The sequence below is a fragment of the Oryzias latipes genome, chromosome 16 (genome assembly GCF_053564925.1).
Source record: "Oryzias latipes strain Hd-rR chromosome 16, Olatipes_Hd-rR_3.1".
Taxonomy (NCBI): Eukaryota; Metazoa; Chordata; class Actinopteri; order Beloniformes; family Adrianichthyidae; genus Oryzias; species Oryzias latipes.
The window spans coordinates 24,002,909-24,018,524 of NC_136252.1; the positions used below are offsets into that span (position 1 = coordinate 24,002,909).

At 39.7% G+C, this 15,616-nt stretch overlaps 1 protein-coding gene across 4 annotated transcripts in view; it reads left to right on the plus strand.

The window, feature by feature from the left end:
- The first annotated feature begins 5,308 nt into the window (after positions 1-5,308).
- Positions 5,309-15,616, plus strand: part of pou2f2b (POU class 2 homeobox 2b) — a 63,012-nt gene continuing 52,704 nt past the window's right edge. For 2 of the 4 annotated variants that reach the window (XM_078933544.1, XM_078933545.1), the window contains exon 1: positions 5,309-5,370. In XM_078933544.1, the coding sequence (XP_078789670.1) occupies positions 5,343-5,370 (28 nt within the window). In that variant the 5' untranslated portion in view covers positions 5,309-5,342. Of the gene's footprint in view, positions 5,371-15,313; positions 15,423-15,616 lie in introns of those variants that run through there. The other 2 variants (XM_078933547.1, XM_078933549.1) reach the window with 2 other exon arrangements.

Sequence of the window (15,616 nt, forward strand, 5' to 3'; positions counted from 1 at the left end):
TTTTGCGTATTTTATTTATTTATTTATTTTTGAAGAATTTCAAGAAGATGGGTTTCCGAAAATATCAGTAGTGTTTACATTTTAATAACAGAAGTTTTTGAATTGAAACTTTCATTTTATGCTGGTAGCACTGTCACTACCATGAAATCTAGGCAGTTATAAAATCACCCTTAATATTTTAAGTCTGTCTGATCAAAAGATAATGGCAATTCTACAGAAACGTGAGTTGTTGGGTGTCAGCAGCACTACTGAAACAAATACTATTTATTTATTTTCCCCCATCTATCTTCCAAACCCACTTAATCCTTTTCAGGGTCAAAAGGATGCTGGAGCCTATCATTGTCACTGTTTAGTGAAGTTGGATATTTGGTGATGGGCCCCATCCCATAATTTTCTCTGACATCTGGAATTGACCTGCAATGTTTCAAGCGTTTTTTTTCTTCTTCGTTTTGTTCCTTTTGGTTTCTACTCTCCCGTCCAGCATCAGAGGGACATCGGCATCACGTGGTCATTTGCTTTAAACGTGTTGGACGCTTTTGACATCTTTATCAAAAGCATCGTTGCTTTCATGTAAATCAAACTCACCTTGTCCTTCAATCTACAGTATTTCCAGTACCTGACAATTTTAACTTTAAGATGAGCTTGCAGTCTTCTTTTAGGTGATGAGAATTTCTCTGCTTCGTGCAATTTTTCATATTTAAAAATCTCCAAAATCTTTATCACTTTATGAGCTAGAAGTAGGGGTGTAACTTTCATTATAGCAATTCAATTCATATTGTAATTTGTGGTTGCTGATCCGATTCATAGTCTATTGGTTCATTTTGAAGGATCCGATTCAGTCACCTAAAATTGATCCTGGACATCTTTAGCCAATAATGTAACCGGTGTGACTCGGAGATAAATACCTGGTACTGAACGGTGCAGGTGAAGTTTTCCAGATTCCTTGTTTTTCTCGCAAGAAAATCAAGAGTCAATTAAATATGTGTACAAACAAACAAGTCAACAAGAATTGATGTCAAATCTATTCAAATTTTAGTTTCATAAATTTCAACCCACTGTTGTTTTTCCACATAAAAGTAATACAAACTGAACATCATTAGAACATTATACCAACCTGTATGGTCACATGTCTTACCACACGTTCGACTGGATGATGGATTGAGCATTTTTTTGCTGCCATCATGTGTGTGTTGTCCGCTGTGATGTACTTGATTATTTTTACGTTATAGTCAAATGAATTAAAAGAACTAGTTCTATAAACGTTATTTTTAAAGCTATTTTATGTGCCATCAACTCTAAAGCTTATAATGTATAGCAAACATGTAAACATATTTGACAATCAACAATTTTCATGAAAGCAACTAATAAATAAATGGAAAAAAACGAAGGCATTTTTCTGCAGAACAGTTACCTCAGCTGTATGGTAAGGGCACTTTATGGAGCATTTAGAAAGATTGTACTCAAAAATGGTCAGCATGCCCTTTTCTCAAAAACCCTCCATCTTTTCTTTCTATCTTTCTGTTGTTTATATTTCTTCCCTATAGAACAAAATTATGTTTGGTCCTGCACAGGCTTCCTTACCATACTACGCCTTCTAAAGAGCATCCATTTGATTTGAAAAAGTGTGGCTCCTATAGAAGACCATGTGAGGGACTTTTCCCAGAGCTAGACTAGCCTTAACTCATTTTTTAAATTCTTTTTCATGAGTCAATCAGTTTCATCTTGTGTTTTCACTTTCCATTACCTGGAGAGGAGAACAGCATAGAATAAGCTAAACCAACAGGGTTATGTTGCAGACGCTGTAGACATTTGGCAGAGGGAATCTCCACTTTATTGCCTAAATCACTTCATGGAGACATCCCAGATGGTTTTATGTTCTATGGTGCAAATTGTATCGAGGTTCAAAAGCTAATGCAATGCTGGTTTCTGTGGCGGGGAACTGGTCATCACCCCTATGTAGACTTTATTTCACTGTCCACAGGTGTTCCTCCTCCAGCCTTGATTAGATGGCGACTCGAGTCATCTTGTCGCAGCTCGGGCCTAAATCAGTCTCCTATCAAAACATGTCATCTAAAGCTGATAGGCGCTATAGCCTTCTGTCGGCCCACTGGGGCTGCGGTTATTGTATATACCCCGCAGCATATCGAACATCCTTCTGGTGGGAGAAATTCTCTGCTTTCAATGAGGATTGAAAATGAGATAAGGTGATCCTCTTGAAAGGTGCCTTCTTGTTTTACCCCTGCACAGCGGCGGTTAGTTGTTTTTAGCAGTTGCAGAATCCTTAAAGGTTTGAATGTGAATCTTGAACACACAACCTGATCAAATATTTCTAACTCATTCGTCTGATTATGTGTTGTTTTTTCCCCCTGATTAGAGTCACACTTTGATCATCATTGATCTGTTCTAAAAGTGTTCCCATTGATCTTTTCATTATGATTTTTTACCAATATCAGAAACCTGTGTTGTTTTCCAGGACAAAACCCAACTGAACATTAGCAGTGCAACAAAAATGGTGAGGAGTATTAGAGCTGCGCAATTTTGAGCCAGATACCAGCTCGGACAAAGAAAACAAAGACGTACAAGGCTCCGTTTGTCTGTAAGCGGAAGCATTGAAATGAAGCGGAGCAGGGAGCTTGTGGCCCATCGATTGTAGCACCTACGTCAACTTCTACAAGCTTTTTCCAACTTCTTTTCGCATCTGCTCCTGATTCACAACAATTGGAATAAAGAAATCCTCAGAAATGCAATTCTAAGCTTAAACTTCTTTAACTATGTCCTTGATCGTGAAAAAAAACACCAAAAAACAGGATTTTCATCAGAGTGGGTCTTTAAGAAAGATCTTTGAAGATCTTTGAACCTGGGGAAACTATGGTGCACTGGGGTTCTGTCCTGTATTCTCGTCTACTTCTACTCTCCTTCTCCCCTCTATTCTTGATCATTATTTATCATTTAGTTCTCCATGCCTCTGTTTGGTGCAGTGTGATTTATGTCCTCTCCCGGGCCGAGTGCTTCCAGATTTCAGTTGGCTCATCCGTGCCCTGTACCTGGTCGTGTAGCTCGTCTACCTGGCCATGTACGTCGTCTCTGCTCCTGCACCTACACCTGGCTGTGTTTCCGGCTCGTCTCGCACCCCCAGCCGTCCCCCAACTCCATCTGGATGAAGATCATATGCTGGACTTTAAATATGTAGTTGTAGAGTTAGATAAATTAATTCTTCTCTTTGAGTTCTGGTACATCGCCTGTCCGTCCTGGGGGAGGATCCCTCCTTCATATGGGCACCCCTGAGGTTTCTTGGTTTTTTTCTGGAATCCGTTTTTTTTAGGAGTTTTTCCTTACAGCGAAGGGGGGTCTAAGGGCAGGGATGCCCAGTTTAGTTTAGTCTGTTTAGTTAAAGTTTTAGTATTATCCTATTGGATTCTATGCATTTATGATCCTTTTTGATTGTATGTTTACCTTACAATTACCGGCACGAAGCCCACTGAGACGACTGTTGTTGTGAATTCGGGCTATATAAATAAAATTGAATTGAATTGAATTAAGAAACAACATGCTTTCTTCAACTCTCCACAAATATTTCCTTCTATGTCAAAACCTTATAATGATAAATTAAAGTGAGGTGAAGCTTATTAACCTGCATCTGTATTATTTCATGTTACTATTTAATTATTACTCATGCTGCTATTATTTTCAATCATTTTGACTTGTTAGGAAGAGCACTCTAACCTAAACATTGTGTTTTTATTATGGCTATTAACTAGGGTTGTGTATCTTTCTTACATGATTTGATACCCATGTCAGTACATGGCCCATGAATCAATACATAGAGATTCAACTAACTTTAAGGCCATAAGATACAGTCCAATTCTTCTACCTAAATGAAGACAATCTGTACTTATGTTATTCATTTTGCATTTAAAACTATAAATGAAATGACCTTTAACAGACTATTAACTCTTTTTTTTTTCTACTGGCACTTTTTATTTTAACCAAAAACCAAAATACTTTTGACATAACAGCTTTAAACATAAATGCCCCGCATTTAGGGTCAGTGTGGTGCAGAGGTAGTTGTGGGTCACCGCTCATTAGTTGAAGTGTCCTTGGGCAAGACCCTGAACCTGTCGTTGGTGGTTATAGGATGGTGCCAGTGTTGGGCAGCCAAGCTGCCATCAGTGTTTGAATCTGATTGTAAACTTCTTCTAAGAAGGACGTAACGCAATGCAAATATTTACTATTCAGTTGTATTCTTTATGGTTAAAAGGCGTGTCGTATTTATTCAGGTATTGTTTGCGGTGTTAGGAAAATCAGAAATATTATACAATGAACACGACACACATCCCTCTCTGTGGTTCAGCCAATTGTAATTGACCTGACTTGGTAGAAGCAAGCTTGTGTTTAGATGTCTTTTTTTTTTGCCCTTTTTGCATCATATGTACATAAAAACATAAAAATGCAGACAGAACAACAGGAAGAGGGACTGGGTCGATTTTGAACCTTATTACCAACATCAATTTTTCTCTGTGGTTTTCAACCAATACTGCTGTTACTCCTGGTTCTCCATCCATTTTTGATGCATATGTGTGTCTTTTACATCCTCACTATAAATTCTTTCTCATTCTGATTTTTTACTCTTCTCTACATAGACAGGACCGGTGTCGGTGGCCTGCAGGTGGCAGCATTTTGAAGCACCAAATCCAGGCCTGTATTCAAAACAGTGGATCTCAGGGTGAATACCCACTGAGCTGTGCTGTTCTATGAACGGTATGAAAAAGTTTCAGAATTTGTGAGGACTCATCCTGCTGCCAAAACTGTTTTAAAAGTTGATCTAATTCCTTTTAATGGGTTATTTATTTACTTTTTGCATACATTCAATCATCGTTGTGCGCTCATGATGTGAGCCACAATGGGGTCTTCAACACATCTTGCAGCGCAAGGTCAGAATTCAGCCTCTGATGCATCCTAGTAACCTCAGATGCGGTTTGACTCAATCCTGCACCTCCAAATTAACGCGCACGTTTTTCCACTGTCATGCACGCGCCTCTTTCTCTTCAGCAGCACCACAGCCACCGGGGTCGCCATAGAAACCGCTGAGAGACACGCATCCAGGCTGAGAGATGGAGGGAGGAAAAGGGACATGGAGGGACACGGAGAAAGGCAGACATTAAAGGTTAGGGTGTTACCACCACCCCCACAACACCACCCCCCCAAGTATCCCCACCTCCCTGTAATGCTGAGCCCCCCACCCCATTCCCTGTTCACCTACCTCTGCTTCCATAGTACCCCCCCCCCCTTTTTTTTAGCTCTCCATCCCTCTCTTGACCAGAAAGGCTGCTCGCGTGGCGGGGATGGAGACGTTCACCGATGGAAGCACTGGTAAATTTCACACCCACAACAGACAAACAAGCTGCAGAAGAAAGAAGGAAATATTCTGGGAGTCAGAATTCAGTTCTCCTCCATTCACCTCCTCAAATCCAAATCTGTGTTCAGTTTAAACGCTGAGGGGGTGAGAGTCCACTCCACTAGGGGACTTTCCTCCCGGAGGCGTCCCGGGAAAGAGCTCAGGGGATGGGGTGGAGCAGGAGGAAAAATTCGGTCTATGTTGTTGTTGTTTGGTATTTTATTTTTTGGATGGATGAGAATGAAAATAAATCACGAGGCCAACTCTCGTATTGTGACTGACCTCTCCTCACCCCCTCTCCCTTTCTCCCATGCGCTGCGTGTCTCCTCGCTGCTCTGCATGTTGTATTATCGCGGGAATTTTTGGATGCGGAATATGCGCGTTGCATATGCGCGGAGGGCACGCCTCCATCGTACCTGCGCGCTCACGGCGGCGGGTTTTGTGAACGCCAGCTCGCAGATTTTGACGCTGCAGCTCCACTTGGCACCGGGTTCTCTCTTTGTCCTGCTGGTTTCCGTTTGTAAGGCTCCTGCTCGTCAGGACGCGGCTCCTCGCGCGCGTGCAGGTGCGAGCTGAGGCCAACATCCGCTTCTTCTCCTAACAGTTCGCAGCCACATTCACCTGCGCTGTGGGGTTCTTAATCAATCTGATCGATAGCTGTTTGTCGGTATCCCGATGCCCGTAGATAGCACAATAGGCTACCACCTCGGCGCGGGGGGCTTATGCGCCGCCGAAGGGAAATCGATGGACACACTGAGTTAATTATGAGAAAATCAATTAAAAGGAGGGGAACTATGGGGCTTTATAAGGCCGAGAGGCGAGCTTTCAGCCACAGAGGAGCGGATGCCAGCAGGCGGTGGAGGAGCTCTAGCCCGGGGTCCAGCTCCTCTGCTCGCCGCTGCACTGTCATCCTGCGCGGCATCCAAGGCGCCACCTGACGCTCACAGAACACCAAGGCGTCCAAACAGCCCCGAATTAGTCTTTTTAATCCCAAACTGTCCTGCTCTGATACACACAATCCCAAATTACAGAAACTCATTCCCCTGAAGAGAGTTTGATTTTCTTAAATGTGTGATGCATCTTTCTATGACTGTTGATGCCTGTTGATCTTCCATGACTTTTCCTTTAACATTATTTTTCCCTTCAAGTGTTTCATTCAAAAGTAAACGTAGCTAATGGTTTCGTGGAGATATGATCCTATTCATAAAACTTGAATTTTAAGACATTTTTTTTAGGCCAAATGACCCCTTGTGCGCACCTTTACGCAGGTAAAGTCGTCCAAATGTTGCATTGGATTTGCATGTTCTGCAGCGTTTTCACATGCAGATTATCTTAATAAAAAAAGAAATTAAGTAATATTCAAGGCTTACAAATTCTAAGGTGACATTTAGAGGCTGCACATAGACAGTAACGTGTGGATCTCTGCTTCAGGGCTTAGACCTCTAAATTGAAAACACGCTTTGTATTGAAATTCAAACTGCGGATTTATTTTACATCATAAAGCATTATGCAATCGTTTTCATATTTTACGACACATTTATCAAAAGAAAAATTGTATTAGAAGTCATTATTTTGCGTTTTTGTTAAAATTCGGTCTCCAAACTTACGCAGCCTGCACAACAATGTTACTACTGTTTATTTTATTGTTATCATTATGCATCCGAGTTATTTCATAAATTAGGTTGATCAGACTTTTTCTGAATGACGCACAAGTTAAATAAGCGTCAAACACACCTTTAACTTGCAGCCGAAACTCATTTAAATGCATTTACCTACGGATTTATTAATATCTATAAACAAACAAATGCCTTATAGCTTTTATTCAAAAATAAGTTTTAAAAATCTTTGCAATAGTGTTTAAAGGCAAAACTTAAGAGAATTGGAGTTGCAGTAACAGGAAATTAGATATTGAATAAATAAATCAAATAAATCAAATCGCCTCTTCAAGTCTTATTGTTAAATATATTAAGTTCAAATGGGCACACTTAAATTTTTTATGTAAATATGAATGCATCACAGTTTGCATATGGTAATTTTAATAGAACAATGTTTTATTTTGAAAACGTTTAGAAGTCCGAGTTTGACTTAATGCCAAATCTACAAATGGAATCCATATTATTAAAAAAAAAAACTCCTACTATTCATATTTATTTAAATATTTTCATATTTAAAATATCAAGGAATGTAATTTAGTTTAGGCAGTTCGGGGAAGTTTAACAATTTGTAAAATTCCAGGATAATTCGTAAAAAAAACAACAACAAAAAGAGGAAATCATTCTTTCCTGCAGCAGTTCGTCTTTGAACTGAAGGTTTTCATGCTAGCGACCCTTTCCACTGTGAGACCGTTTTGGTGCCATCATTTCGCTCCTGAAACCCAACGAGCCAAAATGCGAGTGCGCGTCACACCAGCTTACATCATGTTCTCCGGGTTTTACTCAGTCTATTTAGTAAAGCGCAATTGTAACCCAGATGAATCAAATCAAATCAAATAGTAAATTGCATGGAAGACTTAAATGCTACACAATACTTGTTAATATATTGTTGGCTTGAAGGAAGAAAAAAACATAAATATCATTTGGAAAATCAAAAACGGAAACGTTTGATTTAAAAAATGCATATTTGAAAATAACTTTATTAAACGTCAGATTTTCCTATTAAACAATTATTAATTGCTTTGATTTATTTTGGATAAATTGTATTTTGGGGCTTTTTGACTTGACTTTTCCTTCCAGCTCTTGGAGCAGCTTTCGTCCTGTCCAGCAGCTTATCAACTTCAAACAGACCCCAAAACCGATATCCAATTTTTATGGTTTTTGTAATCAAGCCTGTCCGAAAACCCCATCTTTACTGGCTCAGGTTCATGCAAAAAAAAAAAATATTAAGATCTCAATTATTATTTTTTTTTTAAATGTATTATTTACTTGTTTTGTTTTTTTTTTATCTAGAAGAAGGGACACAAAATGAATCAATTTCCTTTCCCAAATGGCGTGGTGGCTCCTCTATCCTCCTGCACAAAGAGCTAATGACCTACAGGTCAGAGGTCGTTTGGCCAGTTCCTCATTTAGGGGCAGAGACTGCAGTTGCACGTTGCAGTTTCTGCAACAACAAAAAAAAGAAGAAAGACAGAAAAAAAGGGGGAAACAAGATGGTTGTTCAATAGTTTATGGTAATAGTCTAAATTCCCAACTGTTTTTATGAACTCAATGTTTATTACGTTATTAAAAAAAAAACAATTTCTAAATGCATAATGTTCCTTTATATTTTTAAATTCCACTTTTTTCTAATATGTTTTCTTTTATTTTAAAGATTAGGCATTTAATACAAAAAAGGACTGATAATGTAAAAAAAAAAAACACCAAAAACAAAATATCAGCTTTCTGTTGAGAAAATTGGTCTAAAAAGGTAAGCAGATAAATCCTAAATTAAATTATTGAGTTCACAAAAACACGTGCACGCTCTTGTCTGCCTTTACGCAGTTGCAGCGTGCATCAGTTGTGAGTATTGAATAGAACCATGGGGTGAGTAACAATCATCGCGCATTGATTAGCTGATTAATGGTGACTGGATTAATCATCTGAAAAACAATCCCAACGTCAGCGGCGTTGTCTTCTTAACCTGAGCCCCGCCGGTTCGGCAGCTGTGGAGACCGAGGGTGCGGTGACCGCGACAGGGCTTCAATAAGTGACAAAAGCGAGTTGATGAATTGATCAGAAATAACCACAATGAATCAGGCCTCTAGTGAGGCCACACATGTCCATTATGTGAGTGTGTCTGCCCGTTTGTTGGTTGGAATATATCAAGGGTTGGAGGTCAGGGGTCAGCTTCATCCCAGACTGATGACCCTGCAGACTGACTGACCTTTGAGGGGATAGCAACTGGGGGGGGGCACAGAACCCTGGACCATGCGGGAGAGGGGAGAGGAGGAAAAGATAGAACAAAAAAATGACAATTTAGGATAGAGGGAAGGAAGTTTCAGGAAACTATCTTTGTGGATGGACTTTTGTTTTTATTATTTGGAGTTGTTTTTTATCTTCTGGTTCCTGTTCTAGCGCTATTGGTGCAGTGAAATTAACACCTGACCCCTGCTTTTGACCCTACCCCCCCCTTTGTGAAGCTAGCACCTCCATATTAGCAAATGTGGAGAATAGTTAGGACACACAGCCTGGCAAAGGTTAATCATTTAAAAGTACACAACTTAGCAGTAAGCGTGCATATCCCATCATCCCCCTATGTCTCCCACTGTCCCTTTAATCATCCCTCCAAACACTCAGAGTGGAAGGCTGTCTCCTAACCCCCCCCCCAATGCATTTTACCTGCAGACCTGACACGACACCCCCTTCAAATGTGACCTGCAGTTTTTATTTCTTCTAAAAAAAAAAAAACCTGTTTAAATCAGAGTAGGCGGATGTTATTGGTGCAACTGTGTTTATGAGCGCTTTTTGAGAAACTTTGAATTCGTGTTTTGCTTGAATTCTGGAGGGGAGCTACAAATGTCACAGATAAAAGAAAACATGTGCAAGTGTAAACAGAATTTGCCGTAAAAAATATTTTCATTAATTTATTACAGTTAGTCATCAGATTAATTTTTATTCTGAAATTATTCAATAGTTGAATGTTCGTATAAAGAATGCATCTTGTTACTACAGTTGCAATACAGTTCTGGTTAAAAAGCACAGATTTTTTGGGTTAATCTAATAGTCTAAAATAAAAAAAATGTAAGAAGTGAAGATTCCAGTTCGAGCATTTTTAAATGAGACACTGGATTGTGTATTTTCCCAGCTTTATCTTGTAAAAACATTCCGATATCGGACAGATTTTCCTCCCAGCCTTTAACTCTGCAATATTTGTAACATTTATGAGTGAGTCAGCAGTGAAATATGGTTGACTTAACACATTTATGTGATCAAATGTGCTGCAGATTATAAATGGTAGAGTGACAGTTTATTTCAAACCCCTACAAACTCCTCTGTATTTTGGGGGAGGAAGTGCCCATCGAAGTGCCCATTGAGCGTCAGAAAACCTCATCCTCTGCCTTCTTTTCCCAACTCCCTCAGCCTCCTCTGGGCTATTGTACTAGATTGATGGCCTCTCATGGCCGATAGGTAAAGGAAGGGGGGGGGGGGGTGTTCAGCCAAGCTGGTCAGCAGCTTCTGCAGTTCCCATCATCTGCCTGTGGGTGTCAGCAGAGAGCAGTCAGTGTGTCTGGCTTGATTAGGTGTCACCTGTCTTCCCACTGAGTCAGACAGAAGAGGAAGGCGGCAGAGTGGGGGGAGAAGAGCGGGAAGTTGCCCCAAAGAGAGGATGGACAACAGAGGAAGCAGGAAAACTACATCTTTTTATCTCGTCTTTCTCCATCAAAAGCCACGTGTGGTTTCCTCTTTTACACTTCTGTAGTTTTTTACTGTTTTCTGCAGCTCCATCCCGTTAGCCTCTCCTCCAAAACCCTAATCCTTGTCCTTTTACACCCATACCTTAATCCCAAATCTTCTCTGTGCACCACCCCTCTTTCTTTGTTTTCTCTCTGCACCTCTCTGTTACTTATCTCCTCCTTCGTTTTTGTCTATCACACCTTAATCTGCCACCTTTCTCCTGTTTTCTCTTTTTTATCACCCCCCCTCCCCCCTTTCTATATGCTGTCACCCACAGACTGTGATTTCCACAGACACACTTGCTGGCTTGTTACTGTCTGTTTCTCTGCCAACAGCAGTAAACCAAAACAATTTCAGGGAAACTTCATCCAAAACGCTAATTTTTATAAAGCTATTCCAGTCCTCACAAAGACTTTTTCTCTTTGACCTGCAGTCACATGCAAGCTCACACCGATTTCATCCACTGTCGCCGTTTTGCTGGATGTGATCAATTTTCTGTATTTTGGCCTTGGTGATTTCCAGCTCATCAGTTCCCGTGGTTTGTGTGAGTTCCTCTGTTACCACGCATTACCAGGACTTTTCCTGACTCATACGAAGCCCGAGTGTTCAGATCTGAAATACAATGCCGGTTAAAAAAAAAAAAAAAAAAAAAAAAAACTGTCAAATTTCCCCTGATTAAAGATATTCATTGAAAAGGCTTAGAAAAGCGATGTGGTGCTGCAACTGGAGAATTCTTTTCCCTCCACAGTGCAAAGTTTTGATTTCGTTGCTGTAATTTCATCCAGGAGTTTACTCACACAATGTTTCACAAATAGGGTTTTTTTGGGGGGGCACCTCAGCAGTGCTCATATTATTCAGATAACAAGAGAGCTTCAACAAAATAGGATGTTTTCTAAATCTGTCAATAGCTGCAGCTCTGAAAGACTTCATTTTTGGCTGAGCAATGAAAGGCTCAAACATCAATATGGCTGAGAGGGATAAGAAGAAAAGGCCATATTCCTGGTCCGTATCACATTCTGTCCATACCCCCCCCCCCCCTTACTCCCTATTTGTATGGTGCAGATATTGGGTCTGAAGCGAGAAATCGGGATTGCATTCTCCCTGAATGGCAGCATCCGTTTGTTGAAATGGAATAGGAATGTTATACGGAACCAATGCATCTGGACTTGCCCGGACATCTCAACAATACCACTTCACACTTCCCCTCTCCCCCCATTCTGCCGCTCTGCGACCCCCCTCCCCCCAATCCCACACACACACACACTCAATAAGTTTCTCCATCTCCATCATAACCAGAACAGTGCGCTTGGATTAGGCTCAAACCTCCAATCATGTCAGCCAGGCCATGCTGCTCATGCTGAGTCCACCATGGAAATAAAGTCTGCGAGGAGAAGAAAGCAAAACAAACAGGAAATCCTGGTGGCTTCACACGCCTCTCACTTCCATTCTCTCTGTGCGTTTAACCTGTGAAAAAGGATTGTCAAAAAGCAAGCAAATATAGATGGGAAAGGACAGACAGTTAGCTTTGCTTCCTCTCGCCTGTCACACTACAATGTGCATGGTTGATAACTAATTCAAAAACACATGCATGGGCTGGATTGAGTTTTTCGAATGGCTAACATGTCTGAATGCGATTTAAAGGCTGTTTTTATGCAGCTGTCTGTAGCTGATCAATGCTGTTCTTGTCACAGTCTGAGAGGATCACATCGTAATTCAACCCCAGGAGAGCGTTCTGCTTTTCCCCGCCGAGAACATTTGGCTTGCAGAGTATGATGTATATGGATGGGGGGTTTTTGGACTGTCAGTGCGGAGACAAGAACTGCCTCAACTCTGCAGACAGTTCACCAGTGCACAGTTGCCCCCCCCCCCCCCCCCCTCGCTCATCCTATTTTCAGCCTTTCATTTTTTTTATTTTTTTTTTTACACAAGGGGAAAATGAGGAAGAACAAAACCAACATATGAAAACTAAAACATGACAGAGAGGGGAGGGGTGGGGAAGGAGAGGAGGGGGAACAGAGGAAGGAGAGGCAATCTCAGAAAACAAGAGGGCTTTCAAAAGTACGGGATGAAAGCTAGTCAGGCTGTTATTTTTGAAAAATGATCCTTGTGTAGTGCTCCTCTTAAGAGCCAGGTACACATTATTTTATCTTCCTGAGGAGACTCAGCAAGGTGTTTTGGCACCAAAGAGCTCACTGGTGCTTCCTTTAAGATTTGCTCTTTATTATTCTTGATGTGTTGCTAAAAAAAGTGCATTTGAAATTGCTGAATATCTCTCAGAACTATGACTTCATTCAGGTTCTTTTGCAAAATTGTAGATGATTTTTATGTTTTTTCTTTTTAAATAAGATTTTTTTCTGTAGCATGTTATTTAGAGCATTGTAACTATTCATGCTTCCATCTGGACTACGGTATGTTGCAAACAGAGGGGCATGTGCGGGTGCTGGCAGGACAATGGTGTCCTCGCAGAGTCATTTTAAGTCCAAGACCCTGTGCCGCTTAAAAGCAGGAAATCACAGAAAAATGAGGCACATTTTCGGATGTGATGGGATGCATCTTGTGTGTGTCTCACCCAGAGAGCAATTCCAAAATCTTGGGCGACTCACAAATTAGGCTTTTTTTCTCCCACTGGAGGAAATACTTCTGTAAATATCTGTATTTTAGAAAAAGAAAATTCTTTACATCAGGACACAAAAAAAGTTTATGCAGTAGGAGGTTGACAAATTAGGAAATATAACTATTAGTTTATAGCTACTAAACAAATAAATGTAAATACTTTGACATTATTTAGTAGAGCACTTTCAAAATATATACAACTTACCAGTTTTTGTTTTCATGACCCTAAATGATTTAAAGGCATTTTTTTCCATTTTCTTTCTTTTTTCTTATGATATTTGAATATCAATTATATCATGTGTTTTGACTGAATATGTTCTGTAAAACTGTACTGTAAAGAGAGACAAAAGTGTGGATGTGCATGTGTTTTTTTCTTGGTTAAACACCTAACTTGTATCATAACTTGTAATTTTTTTGTCTTTTTTTTGTTTGATCTTAACTCTACTTTGTCATCTTTTTTTATAAGTTTTTGTTATAAATCTAAAAGGAAGAACCTCTCAAAAATTAGATGTGGCATCTCAAAGGGATTAATCATTCTATTGCTTCCAAATGGTGAATAAAAAAATAAAAAAAATTAAATAAATGAATAAGTAATAAATATTTTTTAGGCTATAAATTGTTCCGGAGTATAAGCAGCAGCAGCCAAAAAAAATAAGAAATAAGCGACACCTGAGAGAAATGTATTATTATAATACAGGACCAAGAATGGATGTTTCATTTTGAAAGGCAAATCATAATGACATACAATAATAGACTGAATATTTACGCCCTTTAACACCATAATGCATTGATGCTTATTTAACTTCATGAAACATAGGAGGAATCTAGTACAACATATGATCAATTATTCAGATAACCATAAAGAACATGCTAAAAAGTCAAAAACACTGAATCTGTTGAATTATTCTTTTTCTATGTTACTTTGAAACACATCAGTCAACCCCGGCGTAAGACCTGAGCAGCACCTTTTCTTCTGCGTTGATGTCAGTACCAAATACGGATACACACACCTACAGTGGCCTGTAGTGGTTGTAGCTATTTATTTTAAAAAAATCTTAACATATAAGTGGCACCAAACTATGCAAAACACAAAAAAAGTGACTTAAAAAAACTCCAAAAACTACAGCGGTTAATATTTATAGGATACAAAAAGTAACAAATTGTCAAGGAAACCCAATAGTAAAATATAGTTTTTGCCAAAACTTTATGTTTGCAATAATACTAGTCTGTAGTTGTCATTTTCTGTTTTTAAGGAATATCAAGACAAGATGTTATATTTTTTTAACCACTTCATACTTACTTCCTGTCTTGTCTCTCACTATGAACTCCGCAGTAGTTTGCCTCTTCAATAGACCATATAGTTAAAAGGGAACTTGGGTGGTTCATCATTTTAGAGCACCATCTTTAGCAAATGCTTGACGTGTAAGAAGAGTGTCAGCAAGGATGAAACTAAAGACTGTGGTGAGAGCAGCCATGTTGTTGATTTAGAGACAATGACTCTGAGAAAAAGGCAGGAGGCCGAGCTGAAAAGGCTGAGGATCTCTTTGGGAGTGATGAGGATGCATCGGATCAAGGATGAATACATCAGAGGAACAGATCATGGTGGATTTTTTAAGTTTATTTGCAGGGAAGCAGCAGATTAAGATGGTTTGGACATATTGTGAGGAGGAACATGGATTATGTAGGTGAAAAAATGTTAAGTTTGGAGCTACAAGGAAGGAGGCCTTGAAAGACCAAGGAGGTGGTTCATATATGTGATGAAGGAGGACATGGAGGTGACTGGTGTTTGTGAGGACAGAAGATTTGAGCTCATTAGTTGTCACTTTTATGGTTTTATTTGTTCCTGATAGATAAGATAAAATAAATGTAGTCTTCAGAAACTTGGTATATAACTCTAACCGTCCATGTTTTCTGCCATGTAGTTCCTCATCATTCCACTAGGGGCAGTAGAAGGGCTTTTCCTGCTCATTTCAAAATGGCTGCTTCCATGAAATCTCTGCAACACTTGAGGCTGGAAAAGTTTTAGACATTTTCAAAACTTTATGGTGAGAATAACTCATCTGTTTTTTAATGACTGTTTTAAAAGAATGCAAAATCTGTTGATAATAATTCTAAATAATACACTCACACAGTAGCAGCCAGATAGCTCAGCTGGCTGTTTATAGGACTGGTCCAGGGTTTGTTTCCCAGGGAACACGATGGGCTTAATCCATGGTGGGTCCTTAGGCAAGACCCTTCA